This window comes from Acipenser ruthenus, chromosome 16, assembly GCF_902713425.1.
Source record: "Acipenser ruthenus chromosome 16, fAciRut3.2 maternal haplotype, whole genome shotgun sequence".
Classification (NCBI taxonomy): Eukaryota; Metazoa; Chordata; class Actinopteri; order Acipenseriformes; family Acipenseridae; genus Acipenser; species Acipenser ruthenus.
In genome coordinates this window covers 30,969,195-30,981,625 of record NC_081204.1, presented here as the reverse complement: position 1 = coordinate 30,981,625, position 12,431 = coordinate 30,969,195, and the positions used below count along the sequence as shown (strand labels likewise).

The window sequence follows — 12,431 nt, the reverse complement described above, 5'->3', positions numbered from 1 at the left end:
CTCACACATACACTCACAGGTACAGCACCTTTCCCCTCTCCCCCATTGGCATTAGACACTCCATCTATTTGAATATGTAAACCAGACTCCAGGCTGAAAAACATGCATTGTGAAGCTCAGCACTGTTGCTGATCAAGTCTATCCCAGCTGTGTGTACCCTGACAGTTGAGCATGATAACCCTGCCCTGGAATTGTCTGGGATTGGTTTGAGGAGCACGAGACTTCAGATCAGCACAGGCTCACCTTGATCTCCTGGCTCTCCTTGCGCACCGCCCCACCGTCCTCCTGCACGCTCACCAGGTACTTGTTCACCTCGTTGTCAGCCTTGTGTCTGAGCCAGTCCTCATAGCCCTGCGGAACAAGACAAGACACCGACGTGAACATACTGTACAATCACACACACATGTGCACACACACACGTGCACACACGAACACAAAGTCACACAACCACAATCACACACACGTGAGCACACGAACACAAAGTCACACAACCACAATCACACACACCGAGTACCACACTGGGGACAAGTCCTTTACCCACGCGCACACATTTAAAATTATATACTTATGAGGCCCTGCAATAGAAAGCCATGTTATATATATCTCAATTCAACTACTGTTCCCTTACCAGGAACTACATAAAGAACATAAAGCAAACCTAATCTTTGGGGAACCTGGGCTAAATAAGATCCAAGCTTCTAGGATACAAAGATACACAAATACATGCACAGTGCAAAAACAAAGCAGCAGTTAAGACACACTCCAGACAGGGCAGTACAGGGCAGCTCACTGCAGAATCCTTCACCGACGCACTGACCCGCAGCCCCAGCGGCAGTTCACCTGTTTGATGGCGGTCACTGTGATTACGAAGAAGAGTGGCAGCCCGCTGGTCACTGGACTGGTGGGTGTGTCCACAATCACCTGGGGGGACATTACACAGTGCGCGTCATTGCTGGGGTTAGAGGTTTGTATCAGGCTGCCTGGAGAGAGGCTCTGATCAACTGCTGGATATGAGGAGAGCAAATAGACCACAGCCAGACTAAATGCAGACTTACAGAGAACTGTGGCAGTGCCAGCGAGTGATATGAACAGTAGAGCAGAATAGTCAAAAGACTGTTCCTTTCGGAGGACTGTGCAATGGTTCTGCATTTGTTTTGCACAGGGGTAGCTGCAATGGCATGAGCCCTTGCTAGAATACAGCACAGTGCCACCATGGTAATATTTTCATAATAAAACATAGCAGTCACCATTGCTGGTAGTCTGGTAATGATTTGAATGTGATGTACATCCTAAGTAATAAGACTTTCTTTGCATGGCAGTTTGATCCATTCCTGGTTTAACTAGGAGTTTAATAAGACACACCAAAGCTTGTTACCTATACATTGTGGCTAAGCAAGCTCCTAGTAAAACCTGGAAAGAGTGAAACTGCTATATAATAAGAGTCGTATTTCTATCCCTGCTATATACTGGTATCATAATGGGATTTGTCAGCGTGTGGCGTGAGGAGGCGCAGTGCTTCAGCATGCTGAGTGGGGGCACTGTGCTGGCTAAGGAAAAAGCCTGTCTGAAGTTTCCCTGGCACAATGCTTCAGAGTGTGGGGAGAATGAAGCCTGCATGCCTGCAGCAGCCTTGTACTGTATAAATCTCCTCAGCAGTCTGGCAGAGTGAGTAAACATGCTCCCCAAGGCTGAGTGGATTCCAGAGCGGCTCTGGGATGGCAGGGTCACTGCTGCTCAGAGCCGGTCCATCATTAACAACACAGCCTGTACTCTCACCACCCCAGATCCCTTCACACTGCTCACAGCAACCACTGCAGCCATGGAGACCGGCCTCCAACACAGGGAGGGGAATATCAAAACCTGTTCAAACATTCAGAACTGGAACTCCCTTTCTTCACAGCCAAGGTCTTCCAGCAGTCTAACAGTGCGCTTGTGTGTCTCAGACACTATTACAAAGAAGCTTACTTTCACTTTCTGTATGACACTTACATACCATCACAAACAATCAACACAACAAAGTAACAAAACTGGGATATTGAAAGTAGCTGGGGGGGGCTCCAGTCCCTGATACCATAAGACAGAGGTCCCTAACTGCAACAAGCAATCTGCAAGGTTTGACAGGTTAAAAAAGCATTTAACATCCTACTGCGATTGCGATTTACAAGATCATAAATTTCTTGGTTGATTGTAAACGGCAAGTGGGTGATCAGGTGTTATAATCTCTGTCTCTTATATACAAGTCCCTCCTGCTCCTCCCCGTCACTCACCTGCACAAGGAAGATAATTAGGAAGTAGAAATTGGCGATTCTTCTGAACTGTTCAAAGAGGTTCTTGGGAAGGAAGTTCCACACGGTGTACTATAGAAGGCAAGAAGAGATTCAAATTAGCATGAATATCAAACTGAAGGAAAAATGGTTTTGGTGAGAGTCTGGAAAAAAAAAAAACACATATTATGGGAACACACACACACTGGGTTATAACTACAGTATGATGACTGGTATGTACCACAGTACTGAGTGCTGAGTGCTGCAGGTTTACTACGATCTTAAAGACAGAAGCATGAGACGAGATGAATGCTGGCCATTCTGAGTCATAAAGCCCCCATCACTCCCTCAATGAAGACTGAGAAGACTAATTGGCACATAGACACACACACACACAAAACACATGCACCTATTCACACGATGATGGAATCAGAGCGAGGGGTATCTACGGTCCCACGTCTCCACAAGCGAAATGTTTTCCCTTGTGGCTCAACTATTTTTCACCAAGTTCACCACGGTGGCGAAGGCTTTGAAAAATCTACTTGTGTAAGGCTGCCAGCACGATTACTTTCAATATGTGCTGGTAGATGAATCAATACAGACTGTTTAGTTTGATTTCATTCCTCTCAATGAAAGCACTTTAGCTTGTTCACGTCAAATGTATGCCACAAACGTCGTGTTTGGCGGGAGGACAGATGTTCTAATTAAAAACAGTGAGCGAATGCCGCTGCTTGTAAACCAAAAAAAAAAACCATGGCATCCAAACGGAAAATTTCTTGATGTGTTTAAAAAAAAAAAAAAAAAAAAAAAACTCAGACTCATGTTCCGGAAGATGTAGCCCAAGGAATACCAACCATGTAAACACAACTAAAATATGAGCGTGATAGTCACAGGGAGGTGAAGCAGTCATGGCTTCAAACATACCCTCTGGTCCTGAAATAACTTTTTCACAGACGGCAGGCCAGAAACACGCAGCTTCAAAAGATCACAGCTATGGGTTTGTTTGTTTTTTCGTCGTTTGCTATCTCTTTAAAATGTGTTGAAATATATTTTGGAAACAGTAACAGAGTGGATTCAAAAGAGGAACAATTTAATAAAAAATAAACACATTTATTATTTTAAAAAGAAGGATTCGTCTCACTATGATGTCAGAATCGGTGCAATATTACTGTCAGTAGTCCCAGGTGATAGAACACGGTAAAAAAGGTTGATTTTTTTTTTTTTTTTAAACACAGCAGTGGCTGTACTATCCTACTAATATTATTAATCACATTAGTACAAGCTTGTGTAACTAGAGCTGCGGTTGGTCAGGGAGGCATTAATAACACACACTAGCACTGTCCTGCAGTGGAAAGAAAACCGCGTCACAGTCAAAATAATGTAAAGGATTATGCAGTACATGAATCTCTCTGCAAACCTATTCAGAATTTAGGAAATATGTACTGACATTTTTTCATTTGGCATTTATTAAATGGGAATCAAAGTTACAGTGCACTTTAAATATACTGTTTATGTGTATTGTAAAGGGTAGGGTCTGGCATTTAAATATCTGCGTGTTTTCAAATAAAATACACATATTTTTGCCTTGTGAAACAGTATGTTTAACTTGTTTACAGTATTGATAAGTGGCTTAAGTTTTTCCAGTGTGGCTAAAAAATGTTAAGTTGCTTTAGCCACAGTGGCTAACTAAATGAAAGTATTCGAGGGAACGTCGCGTATTAGGCAAGTCCCAGCATAGGCAATAAAAGGACTGTCTCTCAGTAATTAGTGCTGTTTACACAGGAGCATCGGACACCATTGATCAGGCTCAGCCTCAATAAATCCAGGATCCCCCCGCCTCACTTCCACAGCAGCCTCATTCATCAGCGCAGCGATGGAGAAAAACACAAACTCAGCCGTTACAAAGTTAATTACTTAGTCAGGCATCGTGAAAATAGCACTTCTGCAAACGTCTACATTTAAACTGATCAGTGCCCTGACCTTCAAGCAGACAATCAGTGGCTGGAGATATGAGACTGGGAGGCAGTGTGGCTCTCGTGGCTACTCAGGAGCTGGGAGCCAGTGTAGGGACTGGGGGAGGATGGGAGGTTACTAACCTTGGAGGAAATGATCCTGTTGTCACAGAATTTGAGAGGGAGGTATGTGTTTGTGCCGGGACAGCGCCGGTGTCCAACGTAGATGGTCCTGCTGTCCACTCTCTTTTCGTCCCCTCCGCACTGCAGAGTCAACACAACATTATTTAATGGTCAGCAACTGGCATGTACAGTACAGTAAGTCTCAGCAGTACTGCGACTACATACTATTGTATTTATCCCTACTAAATACAATAAAGGGGGAAAAAAAAAGAACAAAGGGTGTCCTTGTAGAATACAAAAAATAATTACTGATACAAAAAAATAGTGTGTGCATGCGTGCGGGCAGGCGGGCAGGTACAACACAATAACTGCCAACCACTATCTGCACCCTTGCTGGTTGGTTCCTGGCATTTGTACTCATGCATAGCTCAAGATCATTTAATGCACTGTGAAATACATTCAATGTGCAAGCAAATTAGTTTTTTTCTTCAATGCAAATTCTGCTTCCCTATTGTAAAGGAGACAAGCCGCGGTTACCTTGAGAACGCCACACAGAGTATTGCGAGTATTACTGGATTTCTGAAGTGACCACCCCCCTCCCCCCCATGTCAATGCCACGGGTGACCCACCACGGACTCGTGATCAGAGGGTGCAGTGCACACTGCGCTGATCCACGGAGCCTAGCGCCACATTCTGGTCACAGCAGCTGCTTTTCATCAGGGTCATTTTCAAGGGTTTGTTTTAATCTCTTGGAAAAGCTCCAGAGCACTTCCTGTAAATGTTAAAACACTGGGAACTACAGTTGATGGGAATTTTCCAAGCCTTGGCTGTTGATATTCGCTTGCCGGAAAATACATTCATTTTTTTAAAAAAAGGACTGTATGCTGTTCTGTGCCGCTATGCTCTCCAGCTGGTGTTTACTATCAGTTTGCAGGTTTTTAACTCATTTGCTAGAGAGGCAGCTCCATAAGAGCAAGGCCTGGTGCCTTAAAACTACAGTACAATGAAGACTCCTACTGCCTGGAATGCTTTCTTTGACATCAAAAGTAGGCTAATAAGCTTAACACTGCAAACCCTCTTGCACACACGAGTCCTGTTCTCTTATTACTGTATTAGCAGGCATGCAGGCAGACACTGTGCTCAACACAGCCCAGCTTAGCTCTACGCACTGCAGTAGATCCCCATTGCCCACTAACAGTAACAAAGAGCTTTGACGACGGCACCAACTATTGAAACTGCAATCGGCATAAAAAAGCCCCCAACGCTACAGACCGCCCCCCCCCCCAACACTCTGTCCCGTCCAGGAAATGCACAAACAAGCCTCGTATTATCCTGCTTGTTTTCTTAATGTAGAGCCAAGACTGAAAGAGAAAGTCGTCACGCCTGTCATAACTGCAACAATAATACTGCAGTGAATCACAGCCTTTGCCAAAGTTAACAGTACAGTGCCGTACTGACGCAATGCAACAGTACAATCTCCATTTACATTGCCTTTTTAAAAAGGGACTACTTTTAGAAATACAAAATGTACAGTTTTTTTTTTTTTCTGCAGTAGTGTGGGGGCCTAATCAATAGTATAACATTTGCATTCATTATTTTGCAAGTCCAAGAGGTAATGTGCATTATAGTTTTTTTTTTGTTTGTTTGTTTCTAACATTGAAACTGGCTTCAAGGCAACGGTAGCAAACTTTACCCTCTCTTCAGATGGGACGGGCGGACGTCACTTCTCTCCAGATTTCTTATCTCTGATTATTTGCAATGCTGCTTGACCGGAGAGTCGAGAGCCAGGAAACCCTTTCCATCAAGGTTACAGAACACATGATGTACTGCACATGACCGCAGAAGATCATCTTCTACTGAATTTTATCTTTAAAATTAATCATCGACACGTTCACAAACTCTGCACCCTGTCAGGGGACAGCCAGCACGCATACTTTCTAATCACCCACCGAAAATGTTTACGCATCACATTATGCAGGTCATGATTACATGTGATGGTCCTGGCGGGCTACTTTGTGTGATGTGCAATAAGATTTAACTGATCATTATTGATGGGCTATTTCATTAAAAGACTACACTTCACCATTATTGGGAGTATACAGTATCCATGCATACCGTAACTCAAATGTTTTATCATTCAACAACAATAGTGGACTTCAAGAGACTACAGCAGTGTTTTTTGTAAGCATCATATATTATTAAAATACATCTCTATTTTTGTTTTTCTTCCCCCACACGTGGTTCCTCTGCAGACAGGAAGGTGATGTCAGACACCCCCTTGCACTAATCATGAATGATCCATTCTAAAGTAAAATCTAGTCCTTATTTGGTCAGGAAATGACTTTCTGATGCAACAATTAAGCTCAGAGGCTGCTGCGCTTTACAAGCGTCTCATGTCGGAGCAGCCTGGTATTCTTTCAACGGGAGTTTTCAGCTCCACAGCTCAGGTCAGAGAGGCTAATCCCAGATAAACAGAGTGACACTCGTCTCGCTACAGGCACCTTATCAGGTATTTCAAAGGCGTGTGGAGATATCTTCATGAGTGCCAGGCTTCCAAGTATTCCCTATACAATACAACGTGTTCTGCATTACACGGCTGAAGACAACAGGGCTCGTAATCATACCTCGCCATCAGCAGTCGTGCAGGTCACAAACGCTCCGGATTTAAGGGGCTGGAGGGGTGGTCTAGCATCTAGACAAAGCAAGTGTACAGTTTAACTGGCGATAACAAGGGGGCCACCTTGGGGCTGCTGTATTATAAGGGCCACTGGTATATGGGGTGTTTCACACCTGGCATTGTCTTAAAGCACTTATGCATACAATAGCTTTGCATACAATGCTATAAGAGTCTGCCACCTCAATGGTTAACAATGCAACAGTGAAAAAATTTAGTTTAGTTCAACAACAGACATCTAGTGCTTCCTCTCAGCAATTTAATCTGCATGGACTGAAAACCATAATACAGTATTTATGATCCAATAAACCATTTGTGAAAGTGATACACAGACTAGCAAGGAAGTACTGTACAATGTTGAAATAGATCATGAGAAACTGCCAGGTGGATAGTAGTCTCATTAGAAACTGACCTCAGCCGAGTCAGAAAGATTTAAAATTAAAACATGTACCAATAATTAAGATTTAGCCCTAAACACTGCACACACTGCCTCCCAGTCCCTCAGCCCTAACCACTGTCACACTGCCACACTGCCTCCCAGTCCCTCAGCCCTAAACACTGCACACACTGCCTCCCAGTCCCTCAGCCCTAACCACTGGACACACTGCCTCCCAGTCCCTCAGCTCTAACCACCATGTCACACTGCCTCCCAGTCCCTCAGCCCTAACCACTGGACACACTGCCTCCCAGTCCCTCAGCTCTAACCCCTATGTCACACTGCCTCCCAGTCCCTCAGCCCTAACCACCATGACACACTGCCTCCCAGTCCCTCAACTCTAACCACCATGTCACACTGCCTCCCAGTCCCTCAGCCCTAACCACTGGACACACTGCCTCTCAGTCTCTCAGCCCTAACCACTGGACACACTGCCTCTCAGTCCCTCAGCCCTAACCACTGGACACACTGCCTCCCAGTCCCTCAGCCCTAACCACCATGTCACACTCCTTTCTAGTCACTCAGCTTTAACCACGAAGGTAGTTGGTTCTGATGAACTCTCTCTCTGAAGTTCAGTGCAGGAACTCAGAGCTACCATCAACCCTGGTTTAAACATTTTACAAACTGAATTCAATTTGGTGTTCGGTTGGTGCACATTTTTATTTATTTTTCAAAATCGCACTGAACAGAGAGTTCGATCTCTGAACCCAATATAAAGAGAAAATTCTTGCCAATTATGAACAAAGAACACACATTCTCAGTTTGCTCTTGAAGTTATTCATTTACCTGGTGAGGGGACAGAGTTTCTGAGAGTGTGTATGAGAGGGAGACAGGGAGATGACACAGGGGGTACTGTGAACACTTGAAGGTCGTTCATACAATGATTCACAAAGACCACCTCACTGCTACTGTAATCTTATCAGAAAAGGAAACAGACTAACTAAACAGTTCTGCATGGAAACATTTGAAGAGATGAAATCTACCCTGCACTCTAAATGCTTCTGCAACTTATTATTTTAAAAACAAAGCACACAGAACGAAAACACAGATGACAATCAGGATAAACCCGATAGAATGCAGTTAAATGTTTTAAAAAAAACCACACACACACACTGTCCTGGCACTTCCTCCTCACACCCCTGTTCCCATGATGATCCAGCTGTTCCAGCACAACACCAAACCTGTCATTTTCACCCACTGTCAATCTGTTTCCATTTAAATAGCACAGCCAATTCTCCACCACCCTAGCCAGCCTCAAACAGGAGACACATCTACATCCTTTCATGCATAATGGCGTGCAGCCTGCATTGGCACTGCTTGTGCTACTGTACATGCTCTGTAAATTAAGAGGACTTCTGACTCTAGCGCTGCCAATTTTCATGAGCACCAAAATGAATCCCACACACACACACACACAACAAAACGATGTGTTTTAATTACAGGGTGGCGGTTTAACTTGGCGTCGACAGGTTAACTCAGCTGGTGTTGTTTGTTTATAATAAGACTGAAGTGAGGTGAAGATCTCACTGCACCACAGCAGCCCCAAGCTCACTAATCCCTACATACATTTCCTACAGCAGCACAGTGCTCTCTGTACTCTGAACACAGCGTGTGCTTTTTTACAATCTCCGGCCACTGCCTTTTAAAACATTTTTTTTTTTTTTTTTTTTTACAGGAGATTTAAATGAATGCCAACTCCTTCTTGACTGGTTCCTTTGCCAAATCAAATGACCTGTTAAAGCAGATGGCATCTTACTGCAGGCGGTGTTCAGGCCAGGTGTTTCCAAGTGAATGTCCCTGCAGGGCAGCGTGATTATAAAGCACAGGCGGGTCTGAGACACAAGGACTGACAGCACTGGAGACTGCTGCCCTCCTATGTATCCACAATCACAGCCACCATTAGAACTGTCTGCCCTTCAAGAACCATGCACACTCTAGGAGGCAAGCTCTTTATTTTGCAGGCCACATCAATGTATTTGCCTTTTTTCTGCCTGCAAAATGGCCTACAGCCTAATTGCCTGGCAGTAATTTCAGGGACCGGATAAGACCTTCAGATTTATTTCACTGGGGACTTAAGCACAATGTTGAACCCAGTTCCAGGTGTGGAAATAAGACTCCTACTGCATTGCAGTTTCACTCATTCCAGGTTTTGCTACAAGCTTGATTAGCCACGGTGTATAGGTAACAAGCTCAGATGTGTCTCATTCACAGTAAAACCAGGAATGGAGCAAACTGCTTTGCAATGGGAGTCTTATTTCCATCCATGAGGTCATACTGTAAAACCAGCAAGCAACCAAGTATAATGTTGTTCCAGTTTCTAACAATCCAGCATTCATACACGAGGAAGCAGAAAAAGTGTTGAAACACTTCTCTAAATTTAGAAGAACTGAGAGAAATGAGTGATGAAGATAACATGTCAACACTTCCCCGTGGTTTGGAATCCTGTACAATCTCCAGCAGCGCTAGAAAACAATACATATAAATAAACCAGTAACACACCACTGCAAGGTGGATGGATGTCTTCCACTGCCAGTGTTTTGAGACGACCCTGGGAACAGTTTCAACACCACTCCAGGAGCTGCTTCGCTAACCTGCAAAACCACTTCATTAATGTTCCCAATGACCCTGTATCAGCCCTACTGTACCTGCTTGTTCAGGCGGAAAAATCGCTACTCAAATCAATACGCTCAATCACCTCACTCAAACTGCACTATTAACAATTTCAGGAGATCAGGTCATGCGGTCATAAAGGCACTCATCACATTGAGAACTCTGACACACAGTACGGGACGGGACACGGTATGAGGTGACTCAGATGTTACAAGAAGTGGCCTTAAAATGGCTCGGAAAACATTTTTTTCAAGAATAGCTATTGCTTTGTGGTGACTCCTGATTTAACTCCGGACAACACAAAAAGGCAGGGGAATCAACCACAGCACACACATTGTGATAAGAGAAGGAATTTTTATTTGTTCTTTTTAGAAAAATAAACTTTGCACTAAAGCAAGAGCTTTGCAAACCTGTCCCATGAACTTGAAAAACAGGGCAACGCTGCGCTGCTTTATTGAACATTAAAACATGTTTTACCAGGATAATCTCGGCGAGATACAGCAGCATCTCATTTCAGAGTCCTTGTGTACCCTGCAGACAGACAGGTCTCATTCACACGGTTACAATAGCTGCTGGCACACACTAATACTTTCAACAGGTTATCACCAGGCAGCACGCTGCTGACAGTGTGTGAAGGAACAGATATAGCTGTGGATAACGAATCGGTTCCACAGCACCAGAAACTCCCAACACTGACCTGAAAATGCTTAGAAAAGACAAAGGATGTCTATTAGGGTTCTGTAACCTTGGTAAAAACTCCCACTGTAATTGCAACGGTTAAGAAAGCTGGGATGTTGAATCTGTCAGGATTATGCCTATTTGGTTCTGGTATCATGTTCAGGATATCCATCTGAAACCTTTATATTCCTGTTGCATGAAATGTTATTTCTCATATCAGCAGGTGGACAGTAGGGGGGTCAGTACAATACTAATACAGGGTTCACGCTCTGACCTACAAAAACAGCTTTTCCATGTTTCCCCCACAAACATTTGCATCAGGATGTGGTTTACATTGAGTCACTGAAGAATGGTGCAAGGCACACATCTCCCACCAATTTTGAGTCAAGGGAAGAGCAAAACTATCAATGAAAATAAGTATCACACTAAAGTGCTCAACTGGTTTTCAGGTCAGCTGAGACAGTTCTAAGGGAGCAAGTGCAGGCCAGTCCTGTGTGAGCACACAGCTGTCAAGCAAGTTCCAGAACAGCAATGAAAACACTCCTCCTTCGCAGAGAGAGGCTCGGAGGGGAAATAAACCGGTTACCCTGGTTTAGCTTGGTAATGCCACCAGTCAAAACACACTCCACGATGCAAAACTAACCACCACACACACACACAATGGGTTCACATGGAGATGATTACAGCATTGGTTTTGTCTCGAGATACTCCCAAGGACAAAAAGAAAAGGTAAACATGTCTACTCTGAGGAATGTGTGTTCTTATGGAAGCAAGGGACTGAAACGCTTTTCTTTATTTATTTTTTGGTCATATCAGCATTAGTTAATGGCATTCCAGTTACTTCTAGACTGGTGCTTTGTTCAACAGGATCTGAATGAGTGTCTCTAAAACGACATCAACAGCAGAAGTGAAGGGACACTGCTACTGTAGCTGGTTTGAGGCGCTCTTCATTGAAACTCATGAGTAAAAACATGCGCTATACTCACTGCAGTTTAATTTCACTGAACATTTAGCTTCACCCACAGAACTGTAATGTGGAACGCTGTTGTAGCAGCTCCTACTGCAAATATTTACTTTGCACTGGTGTGAATGTCAGCTCCACTGCCAGAGCCAGATTCCAGTCGAATACCAGCGAGAGGCTGGCACAGCTGTGTACCAGCAGGGGATCCCCAACACCTGACTGGGGCTCCTGTCGTTTGGTGTTGTGAAGAACTCTGGCTGGTTCACACAAGTTTAGATTTATGTTCCAACCCAACACTTAAAGGTGCTTCTCACAGATGGTTCAGAGTCCTTCGCTTAATATCAGCAGATCAGCTGCAGTTGTAATTATGCTAATTTACATACAAAGATATTTCTTAACCAAAAAGTGTGCAATGATCACAGCAATCAGGATACCTTTGTGTGGCTTTGTCTGGGAGTGTTGTCATCTCTATTAAAACATAAGGGCTCTTAAAAGACACTACAACTGTTTGTGTGTGTCTATATATATATATATATATATATATATATATATATATATATAGATATATATAGCAGCTATATAGTGTGCAGTGTGGTGTTTGTTTAACCCTGTCTGGCAGGCAGCTCTGCAGTGTCAGATCTCCAGGGAATCAAGCACGGTGCCAAGAAGGATGTAGAGGATTCATTCTCAACACGTCTTTCCAGGATTCAGTGAACAGGGTCAGCCCTCTCTC

The 12,431-nt window shown here is 43.9% G+C and overlaps 1 protein-coding gene across 5 annotated transcripts in view; it reads right to left on the bottom strand.

The window, feature by feature from the left end:
- LOC117412273 (phospholipid-transporting ATPase 11C-like) overlaps nt 1-12,431 on the bottom strand; it is a 34,414-nt gene that overhangs the window by 17,230 nt on the left and 4,753 nt on the right. For all 5 annotated transcript variants that reach the window (XR_009307501.1, XM_058989408.1, XM_058989409.1 and 2 more), the window contains exons 2-5: nt 4,361-4,480; nt 2,268-2,357; nt 841-921; nt 244-351 (exon numbers count right to left, since the gene is read on the bottom strand). Coding sequence is in view for 4 of the 5 variants with exons in the window: in XM_058989408.1 (XP_058845391.1) it covers nt 244-351; nt 841-921; nt 2,268-2,357; nt 4,361-4,480 (399 nt within the window). In the remaining variant the exon portion in view is untranslated. The remainder of the gene's footprint in view (nt 1-243; nt 352-840; nt 922-2,267; nt 2,358-4,360; nt 4,481-12,431) is intronic.